The sequence below is a fragment of the Eleutherodactylus coqui genome, chromosome 3, assembly GCF_035609145.1.
Source record: "Eleutherodactylus coqui strain aEleCoq1 chromosome 3, aEleCoq1.hap1, whole genome shotgun sequence".
NCBI classification, from domain to species: Eukaryota; Metazoa; Chordata; class Amphibia; order Anura; family Eleutherodactylidae; genus Eleutherodactylus; species Eleutherodactylus coqui.
Window position 1 is genome coordinate 118,041,206 of NC_089839.1, and position 15,873 is coordinate 118,057,078.

Below are 15,873 nucleotides of genomic sequence, written 5' to 3' on the forward strand. Positions count from 1 at the left end.
GGGCCCTAAAGGCCCATGTAGACGGAACGAATGTGGGGCATACGATGCCCGGCACTCGTCCCCACATATACTTTCTCTCATGCTGCTGTACAGGAGCTAGTATTGCTAGCTCACAGCGGGGTGGCTGGAGGAGATTTCTCACGGCTGCTATTTACACTGAACGATCATCATTCAGCTCTTCGTTTATGCTGCATAAATGATAGACGATGAGCTGAACGATTATTGTTCAGTGTGAATAGCAGCCGTTCAGTATTGAATGGCTGCTATGTTAAGTCAATGGAGAGGGGCGGGGGAACACGAGGAGAGAAAGCTCCTACAGCTGCCAAGCAACCTTGCTGGCCGCTCTGAGTGAGCCAGCAATACTAGCTCCTGTGCAACAGCACGGGAGCGAGTGTATGCGGGGACGAGTGTCAGGCATCATTTGTCTAAATGAGCCTTTACTAAACAATAGTTTTCTCACCTAGAGATAACATATAGTAGATATCATCAAACAGTCAAATCACAGCCTTTCATGTCCGAGTGATGAGCTAATTAGACTCAGCCGAGCTGAGTGCGAAACTGGGGAAAACGCCATAATAGAACGTCTGTTGTTTACACTGTACAACATGTCATTTAGTTTTCTGCAAGCAGAAAGTGAAGGACTAAACAACTCTTGTTCAGTCACTGCATGCATTTATACAGGACGATTATCGTTAAATTCCTCCTGGAGCATGGGAATCTGAACGATTCTGAATGATAATCATCCCATGTAAAAGAGGAGCGTAAAAGTTGTGAGTTCTTTAATAGAATTTGACTCAATTCCTAAGTACAAAGCTCTATTACTAAAATATATTGTTAGTGTTCTGCAGAAAAAAAGAGAGTTCTGATAGGGAACTATGTACTTGGGCCTCAGGATGTGGTCTATTATGTAAAGCAAGAATTCTAAATATTTTGGTTCTCTCCCAGTATGCCCCCTGGAATACCTTTTCAGCATCTATCAACAGAATACAAATGAGTGCCTAGGGAAATGATGTCTACAATATATATATATATATATATATATATGTATGTGTGTGTGTGTGTGTGTGTGAATACTCACAGCTCACACATTTCAGTTTCTCCCAGTTCTTCACACCAGCTTTAAAGATTTCACTGGTGTCTCACAACTAGGCTCTCACATACAGTACTTCCCGCTCACTACACCACAACAGCAATACAACTAATGTCCGTACCACACTCTACCTTTAATACCTACACAGGCACCACCCTACAGAGCTCCATGTGCCCTCTAGTTAGTCCATCAAATGTACATTTTCTACCTATTATGATGGCCTGGGGTTTTATACCTTCCAATGGGATATGAAACGCCTACACCATATCCAAGGAGGCCATACCTTATCCTGTTAAATATACCCAAATGCGACATTATACACAATCAACATCAGTTGCACAACAACCATGAGTTACATAACACACATATAACCAATGCACAATGATCTCTGGCAGCGAGGCAATAATCATCAATCACTGCAGCATTTCTCTCAATAATCCCTGACAAATGCATAATTAACTTTTCTAATCATGGTATATATTACACCTCCTCACTCCTTAACTCTATTACATCTAGAGCTTATATGATTCCACCTCAATATACGCTAGTATTTAGCACCTTTACTCGTCATTAAGCATCAATTACACTTCCCTTATTGGTTAGCAGCATTCTATTAAATTTCTGTAACTAGACCGTAGTTATCTGGGAATGTTTAGCTTGCAAAAAAGAAGGCTAAAAGGAGCTGTCTACAAATATCTGAAGGGCTGTCACAGTGCAGAGGGATCAGCCCTATTCTCATTTGTACAAGAAAAGACTAGAAACAATGGGATGAAACTAAAAGGGAGGAGACGCAAATTAGATATTAGCCAGTGAGGGGCACCAAAGAGTGGAACAGGTAACCACAGGAGGTGGTGGGTTCACCTTCAATGGAAGTCTTCAGAGGCTGGACAGACATCAATGATTTATTGATGGAATGATTTAGTGTTCCTGCATTGAGCATGGGGTTGGACCCGATGACCCTGAAGGTCCCTTCCAACTCTACCATTCTAGGATTCTATGATATAGCATTTACCTAACTGCGCAATGTTAACTTTTCTAATTCACCTTACATGCTTTGTGCTTTTACGTATTGTTTTTTTAAGGAAAAAGTTCATATACTTGCTGCGGTGGCTGCTTCCCACATGAATGTCTGCTCCTGCACAATCCTTTAACTTTAGCCAAGTGAGAGACCACCTTCACCGCCCAGGCCCAAGCAACAACACAGTAGTAGCATAAAGTATCTCCAAAAGGAAAACAGAGCTGGTAAATCTCTAAAAAGGATATGCTTTTCTTTATTAAATAGACTATGCCATTACATATACCAAGGCTCGACGCTATGAGCTGAAACGCGTCCTCCAGCCTTTTCTTTTTATGTGGGATATGTAATGGCTTATGAACGCATGTACCAATTAAAACAAAAAAAAAAACAGGATTTTTATATTCATTTTTTAGGGGGAAATAACACCACAAAAAGACTATGTATAAAGTAACGCATAGCAGAAATGATACAGATTTTCTGCAGTGTACTTGGCTTTGGAAAATCCATTGCATTTCATTGCAGAAGTAGTGCTGATAAGAATTCAAGAAATTTCATCTATCTGTGAAAAAAATCTGCAATGTAAACTGCCCTGTAGTACAAGTTTCAAATCCAAAATGTTTCCAAAATGTACAATAAAGTTAAAACTGTAACACAATTTGCAAATTTACATGTATGTCTCAAATAAAAAATAGGAAATCCGCGAAGTATTACTCACTCAGATATGGAGGCACATTTCGGCTTCAGTTTCTCACATTGCTCAGAACTCTGATTTCCATCCATCCAACATGATCTACTATTTTCTGTGAAGATGAAGAAAATGATCCTTATTTCATTCTCCTCAGGAATGTCTGCAAAAAATCTATTTTTTTACATACATACAATATTTATGTATAAGGACCATTTTGAACATAATATACATCGCTCTAGTATTATAATTTCCATATCTAGTTCACAATGAGAGCAACTATTCTAAGCCTAATTCCTTGCAATCCATGTGAAACCGCTGGATGCAAGGCATTTTCATGTGAATCGCTGTGGGGAATCCCTACAAACAGTCTTTTATTTGTTTTAAAATTCATTCACATATATTTTTAAGATATAGACATCTATCTTATAATGTCTTTTGGAACAGAATAGCTTATTTATCAATGATACTCTTTTGAGTATATGTGTAAATTAGCTGATATACCCAGCTTCACCCGAGTTAATTTGGTACAGGTGTTTACCTGTTGTTCGCATGGAAAATGTTCATGAAGTCATGGTTACTTCAGAGGATCCTAGGAATAAAATATGTGTACACAGAGAAGCATTAGATTCTCCTCAGACTGCATGTACCGATGTCCCTCTGCAGAATGTGTCACCCCTCTTGCTCTCCTCAGTTTTATCCTTAAAAGTAATACTCCTTTTATTCCAATTTAACCCCAGAGTGGATGTTGCAACCCCTTCTTAGCCTTAAAGGCATGCTCCATCCCTGAAGTCCATGGCCGCTTCCTTATGTACTTTACAGCCTTTCAGTATATGCACATAGAGGTCAGTTAGATTGTTCTCAGTATATACACATAGGGGTAATGTAGATTCTCCTCAGTATATATACACAGAGGTCAGTTAGATTGTTGTGCCAAATTTCACGCTTGTACAACACCGGGAAGTTACATTACATAGGGATGCACTTACTTTTGCACTTAGCATTGAATAATCGAGTAGTGACCCCTTTGCTTATCCTATTTAGGACCTAAAGAATGCTCGTGACAAATTTCATGCTTGTACAACACTGGGAAGTTACATTACATAAGGGGGCCAATACTTTTGCACTTAGCATTGAATAATCAAGTTGTGACCCCTTTACTTTTCCTATTTAGGACCTAAAGAATGGTCATGCAAAATGTAATGTTTGTACGACACTGAGAAGTTAGAGAATTAGATTAGGTACATTACATAGGGGTGCGAATACTTTTGCACTTAGCATTGAATAATCAGGTTGTGACCCTTTTACTTTTCCTATTTAGGACCTAAAGAATGGTCGTGCCAAATTCCATGTTTGTACGACACCGGGAAGTTAGAAAATTAGTGGCGAGTCAGTCATTGAGGAATTTTGCCTTTATATTATATATATATATATATATATATGTGTGATAGATCCTTCACCATAGGGTCTAATCCACCTCCCAGTGGAACAGATCGTGGTATGCAGATGGCATGCTGTAACGTAACCACACATTGAAAATTCACTGCAACACTTCACTGATGGCCTCTTGCTTCTGCAACGTCACGTTTTGTGATGTCAAAGCGTTCAACACGTATGGACGGCTGCCCCTGGGGTGACGGGCCCTTCGATAGTGATATTATCGAGCTCCAATGTGACAAAACGGGTCAATCTTGCCTGTTTGCAGCACCCGGGGCTTCACCCACCATACACTATACAGAGGATCTTATTATTTGTACAATCCCTGCTTCCACCCATGACATCATTCAGGTAGGCGTTTAAAGAAGAACGTCGAACCCACGGACTGTCACTATAAAAGTAAGTCTAGGGTTACTAGCAGGCATGCTTGATAAAGGGGCCACAGCATAGCCCCGAAACGCATTGCACCCTTTGTACTTGCCTTTTCTACCGCATGTTTGTGTGTCATTGGAGAAATAAATAATTCTACTGAAAGACCCTGGACAAGACCTACTCCTTTCTGCCTTGAAATGACTTTTGCCTTGAAACTGCTTGAGTTTGTTCCTATGAGCGCAGGACCCACTGTTTTCTATTTATTATTGGTTCTTTCCTGGATTACTGCTGTGATCTGGTGTATGGTCTGGCAGCTCTCCACTCTTCATGGAAGTACAGAGTAAATAGGACACCAAGACATTCTGTTACGTGAGTTGCTGGGATCTGTAGTACTAAGGTTCCTAGCAGCACCGCTTCACAGGTTGGGGTTAATTGAGCTGCTGGGTGTGGTATTCTCCAGCAGCCAATCACCTTTAGCCTGCAGCACATAAGAACCAGCATCTCTCAGTAGTTGAGGCTGGTCTTGTACTGTTCAGATGTATCGGTCTTGTTCCCACTCAGATCTGTGTTTGAATGTAGGTCTGTTGTGTCTCTCTGCTTCCCTAAAGATGGTTTGGACACCTATAGTCCTAGTCTGCGCACATGCAGCTCCCCTTTTTCCTTCCCCTGACAGGTGCGGCCTCCAAACATCTTATGTCTTGCTCTGTGTGTCAGTTGGTGGATCCCTGACACAGTTCCCTATGTCAGCATGGTGGCTGACTGTCTATCCTCCCTGTATGAGGACACATAGTCTTGCTGTGAGTTTCATGTGAGCTCTGGGTGGAGTCTGTGTCACTTGTGCATATCCGTCTCTTGGTCGCGATCGTGTGGGTGCCGTGCTTAGTTTGCCCACACGATCGTAACACATTCCTTTTGCTTTTGGGACGTTTCCTTGACTTGCGGCCTGCTCTATTCCCTGGCCCAGACTGCAAGCCCTTGGTGAGTCCCTATCATATATGTTTCTTTTATACTATTTCATGTTCTCATATACACCCAGAGCGCTGTCCCTAAAATGTTATTGATGTAATAACACCAAATAGAACAAATCGGGCCAACTCCTACTACATCTCACTCTTAACATTTATGGTGTCTAATACCTTTGGATGATATATAAATTAAGTACCTCAGGTAGTACTTGACCCAACAATAAGATTAAATCCTATATTCACCCATATAAGAAAAGAAGAATGAGAGAAGAAGAAAAAAAAAAGGTGTGTATGTGTGTGTGGGGGTGGGGGGGTGATTGAAAGAAAGAGTGAAATAAAGGAAATGGGGGAGGGAATGGGAAAGCAGGTAAGCTTAGTATTGTTAATCACCACAGATGGGTCCTATATTCATCATGCATAACAGAGCAAGTCTTGGAACTCTATGGAGAACTCAAATTCTATCCATGGCTGCCACACTGACAAAAAATTATCTGCTTCCCTTGCATTTTTCAAACAATTCCTCCATATGACACAGGTGTGACATCTCTGGTTGCCATTCAGGCATGGAAGGAACATCAGTGGTCCGCCAATAGCGTGGTATGACCTCCCTAGCAGCTGCCAGACAGAAGCATAGTAAACCCCTCTTTTGAGATTTAATTAAGCCTGGGAGTATAGAAAGGAGGGCAACATGTGGGGTGTTATCTATTCTCTTAAGTTGTATTAAATTGTATGTGGAAAATATTTTATCCCAGAAAGGTTTTGTTATGTTACAACACCACCAGACGTGGATCATAATACCTCTATCATTTCCACAGCACCAACAAAGCTCCGAGACTGAAGACTGTAGTGTAGATGAATAAGATATCTGACAGTTTGTGTTTAAATATAAATGCCTTCTGCCAGTCGATCTGGGGGATCATGACTCATGGCCGCTAAGAATGTGATGGACCCGGGGATCTTTCCGCATGTCCCATCCCAGGAAACAATCTCAGGTATTATCTGGTGGGAATGCTGGGTTGCTAAAAAGCGGTGTTAGGGGACTATCCTCTCTAGATAAGATTTTTTTAATGGAATTTTGAGTCCCAAAGTTTAATCATCCCTTTCAGAAGATAAGGCTACTGCTGTCTCCTCAAACTATCGCTGGGTCTTATCCATTGGAGGATTCTTATGGGAATCTACTTGTTCCAGGACTACCCATTGCTTATTAGTAGCATGGTAGTGCCAATACAAAAGGTGCGTTAAGACTGCAGCTGTATGGTAGAGTCTGAAATTCGGCAAGCCTACCCCTCTGTTAGCCTTAGGAGATGATAAAACTCTGATTCCCAGTCGTGGCCTCTGTCTTTCCCATACAAATTTGATCAGGGTTGATCATAATCTGTCAAAGAACGATACAGGAGGTACAATACAAACTGCCATAAAGATATATAAAAACCCGGATAGTACATCTATTTTAAGGGTATTTATCCATCCAAACCATGACAGGTCTTTAGTGGTGTAAAAGGAGAGGTATTTTATGTGTGCTCCAAGAGGGCCAGAGAATTCAAGGGAAACAATTTGTCGTCTGTTGGGATTAGTACTCCCAAATAAGGAGAGCTGTATTTATAACACAGGCGATATGTCTGCTAAATACTTTTTGCATTTCACATTCAAACGTGGCACTTGTAGTGTACCAGCAATGTGCCGCACTTGCTGACATGTTGCCTCGGCGGTCGTTGTGGCTTTGTCCTCCTCCTCCTCCCTATGGGCAAGAGAATGGTGTTTGACATCAATGTAGATTGTGGAGGTGATGCTATTTGAAAGTAAGGTCCATATCCATATGATTTGGCGTTCTCAGCTCTGCCATATGCAGCAATGCTTTTTGTTATAGCTATGTTAATGCCCACTGGCATGCTTTGTCACAACATATGGGCTTGTTTTTGCAGGGCTAGTTGTATTTTTCAATAGCAGCATTTTTGAGTTATACAACTTTTTAATGAACTTTTATTAAATCTTTATCTATACTTTTAATAATGACTGTGTCTGTTATGAAGTTTGTTTTCCTTTTGTTTATTCACAAGCTTGTATACCCAGCATTGCCTAGGTTTCCACTCCTACAGCTCATTCCAGAAGGCTCCATTTAAATTTTTTTGCATAATAGTAGCTGCATATTTGGTTCATTTTTCCAATACCAACATTTGGCTGTTGATCATAATCCTTGTGAGAATCACATTGAAAACTTTCCAGCAACAAATTTTAATGCCTTGCTGCTCTTGATGCATTGGCTCTGTCTTTCTCTTTTAGAATTAGAGGGTCTCTATAGCCCTTGATATTCTAGCTCTTTCCCTATCTTTTTGAATTCTAGCCTCATGCTGTTTTGGGGTCTCCGCAGCCCTTGATGTAGTGGCTCTTTACTGCAATTCTTGAATTTGGGCCTCACGCTGTTCCATGGTTTCTGACATCTTTGATACACTGGCTCTTCCCTTCTCTTTCTGAATTTTCCCCTCATGCTGTTCCAAGGTCTCTGCAGCCCTTGATATCCTGACTCTTTCCTGCTCATTAGTCACATTTCTTTGTCTCACTTGCTTGCAATAATTTTACTTCCTTTGCTTTTGGCTGGACTTGTCCAATGGGTTTCTGTTTTTTTTTCAGAGGCATTCTGGATCCACTGCACATCTAAGAGGCCGTGCACACTGTCTTCTACACCATACGTTTAATATACAGAGTTTGGAAGTGAGTCCCGGCCAGACAGTGGGTCTCCGGACTCAAACTCAAAGCATCATACGTGCATATGACATTCTGGGTTCGAGTCAAGCCAGGACACACTTGCAAACTCTACCTTAAATGTTTGGTGCAGAAAATAGTGTGGACGGCCGCTGAATAGTTCTACACTCTCTCTGTGCCTGTGGATTACAGTCAGTGATTTGGTCACATAAAAGGCACCCTTTAAAGGCACACTCGGACCTACAGTGTGAGAGTCTGTCTATTGATGGCCCCTCTACACCAGGTGAATCTAGTTTTCAGTTTCTTTTTGCACATTTATTTATTCCTATTTTTTATCTGGAGTGCGGTCTGGTTGTTTATTATTGTTGTACTAACTGTGGAATGGTATTTCAGTATCTCAGACTCACCTTTGCTTGACTGTGTGTCATCTTGCATGAAGGCAGATGTTCCACAGAGGACTTGCAGAACAGTGCTATCTTGCTGTGATGGATGAAAACATGTCACTTCATAGATGACCTTTTTTCTGGTGATCTGGGAACTTTATAAATGGACAGAATTTTTAGAATAGTGAACTACACACTGAAAACTATAGAATGAGATTTTAACAATGTGAAACTGCACAAGTTGGCCTCAATGATATTAACCTGACTATTGTTAAAGGGAACCTGCTATCAAGTTTCTTGCAATCCACTTTTAATAGCGCTGCTATTAAGATTTCCTTATCACTATTTGGTTTTGTAATCCTGCCCAGGTATGTTTATAATCTGTTTTGGAAGTTTTGCTGCCCTGTATTCTAATGAGCTGAAAAGAGATTTTGCAGAAAAGAGTCAGATTTTTTCCCCAACACTGCATCAGTTCTTGGTTGGTATGCATACTGATGTCCCTTCTCCACTATAATGCCATGCAGTCGCTGTAGCAAACCCTGCCTGCACAACTCCGCTCTCCTTTACTAGCAGTGACTTCAGCGGCATACTGCGCTTTGAGGAACGATACTCCCATTGTGTCTGAAGTCAGATCCTCAAGGCGCAGTACACAGCTGTCCATCCTATGGTGTTACATGTTTTGCTCTATTCATGGCACTTGCAGGGTCATATATGTGCTTTATTATAGATCTACTGTACGTTTTGAGCTATAGGATACACTAGCCCACTGGTGTATATAAATGTCTGCGTTAGGTTCACTGAACAGTCAGATTTTACAAAAACCAGTTTGTAAGATCTAACAGTTCAGTGAGCAGATAATACAGAATAATGTACTCAGTATACTCTACACTACATGCTGCTTCCACACAAACTGCACTGCTAGGACCCTTGAGTAACACCAAGCTTACATTCTCCTGCATCCGGAAAACTAGGGTTAAGCCACAAAGTGTGCCTGGCCGAACATGGCCAAAACACCCACCCACTGTGCCCAATGGTTGCAGCATTAGGGCTTCTACCCACTAGCATTTTCTTTTACACTGTGATATTGCTGCGTTTTTTTCAATAGGACTTTCTAATGTTAAAATCACATCGCACAAAAAAAAAAAAAAAAAAAAAAATCGCAAAAGCACAAACTTGCGATTTTTGTGCGATGCAATTTTAACATTAGAAAGTCCCATTAGAAAAAAAAGCAGCAATATCGCAACGTTAAAAAAAAACACCGGTGGGTAGAGGCCCTTATGTGGCAAAATTATCCGGCTATTGCGGTTGGAGTGGATTTTGCCCACATGTAGCACTGGATCACGTGGCTTCATCTTTAGGTGCTGCATAGTTTTATAGAAGAAAAAGTACAACTTAGGCTAGGACTACATGACAACAAGTTCTTTCACTCTGTCCCTCCAAAAAAGTTAATAAAAGTTGTTCATTACATGTACCGCAAAATGGTACCATTAAAAACTAGAGCTTGCCACGCAACAATAAAAAAAGAAAAAAAATCACTCCTATGACTATGTTGGCGGAAAAATAAAAATGTTATGACTTTTAAAAAGTAAAAATCAAGATCCAAAAAATAGGTATGTCAAGTACCAAAATAGACCCTGTCATTAACCCCTTAGGGACATGGCCTATTTTGGGCATGAGGACACAATTTTTAAGGATCTTCATTGCTACTTTTCAAAAGCCATTACTTTTTTATTTTCCCGTCGAAATGGCCAGATGAGGGCTTGTTTTTTCGTGTGTGGCAAACTGTTGTTTTTATTGGTACCATTTTTGGGGGGTATATATATAATGTATTGTAAAACTTTTATTTTATTTTTTTTGGAGGGCAAAGAGAAAACACATCGATTCTGCCATTATGGTTTTTTTTTTACAGTGTTAATCATGCAGCATAAGGCCTAGAGCCCACGGCCGTGACGGGCTCCGCAAGCGGAATTCCGCAGCGGAGTCCTTCACGGAGCCCCCCCCCCAGAGACCCCATACTCACCTCCGGATCCACTGCCTGACGTCCCGCATCACATGCCCGCGCGCATGTGCAGTACAGCGCATGACGCGCCAGCAATGTCATGTGACGTGCCGGCAGCGTCATATGACACGCCCACAGTGTCACATGACGCGCCGACGCGTCATATGATGTGGACGGGGAAGCGTTTTCACGCTATCTTCCGCTGTGCTACAGCAGAAGATAGCATGAAGGACAGCTTCCATTGACTGCAATGGAAGCCGTCTGCGAGTACGCCCATGGCAAATAGAACATGCCGCGGTCGAGTAGTGTGATTTCACGGGGCGGAATTCCACGGTGGAATTCTGCACCGTGAGCATTGTGCTATTAGGTTTAATAGAACCTAATAGCTGCGGGGAACGCGGCGTGATATGCGGCGGAAATCGGCCCGTGGGAATTAGGCCTAAATGACATGATACATTTTTTCTGTGGGTCATTACCAAAATTATTCAGTTTTTTTTCAGCTTTTTCCACTTTTGTACAATAAAAACCCTTTTCTTGGAAACTATTTTTTTTTCTACATGATTGCATTCAAAGTCCCATAACTTTATTATTTTCCCAAGGTTGGAGCTCTGTTCCATTTTGTGGAACATATGGCTTTTTTTACCACTTTAATTGCGTTTTTGAGTGGCAAAACGAACAAGATAAGCATTTTGCCTCCTTTTTTTTTTTTTTACAGTTTTTGCTATGCGGGATAAATAGTTTGTCCAATTTATTGTATAGGTTGTTACAGATATGATGACAAACATTTGGTATCTTTAAAAATTTATTATTTTTTAAGGGAAGGTGTGCAAAAAAAGGGCTTTACCTAATTTTTTTTTACATTTTTTATGTCCGACATAAAAATGGGCGACTTGAACAGTAACAGCTCTGATCGGTATGACAATGCATTGCAGAACTTCCATACTGCAATGCCTTATCACTTACAACAGCAATCATAGCCAGTAACCGGCCCGGATACCAGCATCTAGCACCATGGCAACCCATTGGCCCATCTGCGATCACATTGTGGAAGGCCAATGATATCAGCGAGGGCACACTCTCTCTGTGAACTTTTTGCATGCAATGATCTACATAGGGAATCACTGTTCTTATTGATCCCCACTGTTGTAGCAGCAGGATAGCTATCAGTCTTAAGTAACCCGCATCCAGTACGTAAAATTATGTCCTGTGGCCTTAAGAGGTTAAGCCATGAAAAATACTGCATACTGTACATATTCAGAGAGCACACATATACAGTTGTGTCCATCAACAACTGGAATACTTATGTAAGGGTGGCACTGTCCCTTTAAAATTGTAGTTTGTGCCATGCTAACCAGCTCTTGGTATATGTGCCCCCGTGTACCTCCCCTGGTTTTGCTGTCTCTTCGTGCATCTACTCTGCCACTTGCAGGGAAACAGACGGTGGTTGGAGACGAGTATAGCAAAATCAAATATGTTTATATTATCTAACATTTGATGCTAATATAGCTACAAGACGGTAAAATTACATATTCCTTCATGTCACCGTACAGGGTCATTACTGACCTTACTTCCTGAATTGGCCTATGGTACTAAATAGTAAAAGCTGCATTATAAGCCCATTAATTTATATGAGTCAGGAAGGATATAAAAAAATAATTTCAGTCTAGTGTATGTGTGTGCTGTTTGTAAGCTGTTTCTTCCTCCTTTAATCTGACTTTGAGAGGATTTTTTACAGTAAAAGGAGTTGTTAGAACAAATTTTACATGTGAGCTCCAAGATTGGTTGTCATGTGATCACAGGATTGGGACCTGAACTAATCAAGTACTGTCAGAGGTAAGTAAAATCCTAATCTGAGTCTTAGGGTTACTGTAGAGGACGCAATCAGCAGCACAAAAATGGATGTAAATGCTGTATATGCCAGTTCTGCAAAGTGCCAAACAAATCTGGACAGTGAGTGGTCCTGAGCTCTGACATTGGCTGCAGCAGCTTGTTACATTCTGTACACAGGCTGCTGCAGCCTCTAAGCATTATGTCATAGCAAAGACCTGGGCTGACAACAGGGGCTTGCGGGGAGCAGGGAGAGGTGAGAATAAGCAGATTTATAATTTGGGGCATGGGGAAGCTAGTTTTAACCAAAAAAAATTTGAACTCGAGCAATTAGTGGCTTATTATAGACTTTGTTGGTCTTTTTTAAACCAATTCTTATGAACACATAATGTTTACTAGTAAACAGTGTAAATATCGTAGAAAATACAGTTAAAATTGTATTCCTACTTTAATAACTGATCTGGAGACATCCGCATGCTTTGGCCAGCAGTGTTCAAGTGATCATTTTCCGGAACGGAGTTTGTCTTTTCTGACAGATGCTCACAGCATGCTTCATTTTCTTTCACATCTTCTGTTAAAGCAAAGCAAAGTTAATCATGCCTCACCTTGTGGTGCAGGTCAAAGCTGCCCAACTGCTATATAGAAAGCAAGTGAAAACTACATATTTGCAGTTCTATCTCAGAATATGTTGTTGTAGTTCTACAAAATATTCCCAGAAGGGTCTACATCTGCATTGGGGATTCCACTTTCCTGCTTCGTTCGGGGAATTCCCGTGGCTGAATTGTTCGTCTTTGGATCTCTCTCTCTCTCTCTCCCTAGCCCCCACCCCCCCGCATGCTGCTCGGGCGAGTACACAGTTACTCGATAAAACTGCCACTCGCTCAAGTAGCAGCCTTAAATGAGCACGCTCGCTCATCTCTAGTCCTGACGCAGATGTGAAACCACCCTAACTGCTTTTATATTGTAAGCAAAAATTATTATTTTAAAACGCAGTTTTAAATACTGCAAGTTACATCGGGGAGGGGGGTGGGGGACACAACAAACCAACTACAGAAGGCTCATATGCCTTGTAAATTGCATGGTTTCCAAAAAATATATGTAAATTGGATTTTCAGAATTCACATTCATTTACATATAACATCCGGAGATTGCATTTTCCTCACTACAGGTGCTCCCGACTTGCGAACAGGTTCCGTTCCGGGAGCCCGTTCGCAAGTCGAACAAATGGTAGTATGGAGCGGGATCGCGGGTGGATCCTGCTCCATACAACGTCGGGTGCCGGCTGTTCTTACAGCGGGCACCCGGCGGCAGCAGTTCCGACGAGCCACGCCGCTTGTCGGAACTGTTAACACTTTAAATACCGCTCTGACAGCGGTATTTAGAGTGTTAACAGTTCCGCCGAGCGGCGCAGCTCGTCGGAACTGCTGCCGCCGGGTGCCCGCTGTAAGAAACAGCCGGCACCCGACATTCAGGGGGCCCGTACAGCGTCCCACGATGAGATCGCGGGACGCTGTGTGGTTGCTAGGCAGCCGGGGACCTCCTGAAAGGCCCCAGGGCTGCCTATGCAGAGTGCCTATCAAGCGCACGGCTTGATAGGCGCTCTGCATAGACAGCCCTAGGGCCTTTCAGAAGGCCCCCGGCTGCCCAGCAACCGCGATGTGACCGGACAGGCTTCTATCAGGCTTGATAGAAGCCTCTCCGCTCCCTGCACCGTATGATGTAATGCCATAGCATTACATCATACTGTGCTGTACAGATAGTTCGTATCTAGCGAAATTCGTAACTCGAATGTTCGCAAGTCGGGGACTATCTGTATATATAACAAAATGAAAAATAAGCTAAATATTTGCTAGGAGTGAACAAGTAAATATCCCACAGCAAATAACAAGGAGTCCGATACAGATACATACACTCGATGCACATAACATAGCATTTACATAAAATCATAATACAGTGTTATATTACAGGGGGTGGACAAAAAATATGGAAACACTGTATAAAATGCATGCCTTAAAATCGATCTCTACATGTCTTATTTAAATATGATTTCTAATCCCATGTAACTTAAGTGGAGGTAACATGACACAGATGCTGCAGAGCAGAAGTGAACATCTGCCCAAGCAACAGAGTTTCATTGGTCAGGGGCTTGAGCCACTCGGCTTCTGTTACCAATTGGCTCCCCAAACCACCAAGAGCAGAGCAAGAGGTGCAGTTTTAGTGGCCTAGTGGGTCTTCCCGAATAGCCACACAATCATTGTCCTGTCACACCTGTCTATGTGCTTCAAGGAGGCATAGGAGGTGCCTTATGTCAGAGAAACCCTGTTTCTCCCCTTCCTAAACTAAAATCTTGACAGCAGATGGCTGCATGTCATGCCCTCATTGGCAGAGGAGAGAGAGTCCAGAGTGGGAAACTAGACAGTGAGCCTCTATGCTGAGGCTGAGGAGAGGAGAACAAGTGCAGAAACAAGGCAGGAAGTAAAGGAGTCATAGCAGTCTTCAGTAGTCAGTCTACAGAGGGAGTCGTCAGGAGAAGTTGTGCAGGGAGGAGGTCTGCAGTGCGAGCAGCTGAAGCAAGAATTTTCTCTTCGGGAAAGCCAGGATTCACCAGCTTCCTAGTCTTACCAGCAGTGTGGAGCAGTGAGATTGAGGTTGTTCCACTAAACAATGGGTTACACAAAAAACGATGAATTCAAAGCCAGGGATAGTAAAGCGGCCATCTTAATTCTAAATTGAACACCTGCATAGTCTATTTCCAGTAACCCAACAGATAACTAGGCCTGTGGGAATTCATACTGAGTAACCCTTCCAAGTTCCAAATAGAGAGAGTGTTGAAGAGGAAAACTGTGTTTACAAGTGAATCAACTGTACTACATAACCGTTTGTTGTGCTATCATTTTGCAAGACTGCAATTGTGAATTGTACCATATTTCAACTACTTTAAAATACTGAAGTAAACTGTGCACTTCCGGTTTGTTCACAAAACAGTGACCAGGACTTGTGTCAAATTATTTCCCGCCACTGACTACCGTTGTCCCAGATGAAGTACTGGTGTCACGTGACAAACCACAGTTCATCTCAACAGTAAAATTGTTGTAAATTTGTGTCCCTGTGCTGTGACCAAGAAGGATACCTTCATCACCATTGTTGGGAGAGATTGCAGAGCCATCCGTGACATCCATCTTGCAATCCCCATGGTCTCCCCCACTTTGTTGAGGACACTACACAGTAAACACAAATTTGGTGGGAAAGCTCTCAGTTAAGCAGGAGGTCAAAAGGGCAGCTCATTGCTAATGATTTGAAATACCATGCATTTTGTACAATGTTTCCAGATTTTTTCCACCCCCTGTACATTCTGTTATAAAATGGAAATTGAATTGCAGAAATGCTGCTTTCCAAT

The 15,873-nt window shown here is 41.9% G+C and overlaps 1 protein-coding gene across 1 annotated transcript in view; it reads right to left on the reverse strand.

The window, feature by feature from the left end:
- PCNX2 (pecanex 2) overlaps positions 1-15,873 on the reverse strand; it is a 397,565-nt gene that overhangs the window by 358,862 nt on the left and 22,830 nt on the right. Inside the window, exons 4-6 of the mRNA XM_066594873.1 lie at positions 15,607-15,694; positions 12,924-13,047; positions 8,675-8,805 (exon numbers count right to left, since the gene is read on the reverse strand). Of these exons, the coding sequence (XP_066450970.1) occupies positions 8,675-8,805; positions 12,924-13,047; positions 15,607-15,694 (343 nt within the window). The remainder of the gene's footprint in view (positions 1-8,674; positions 8,806-12,923; positions 13,048-15,606; positions 15,695-15,873) is intronic.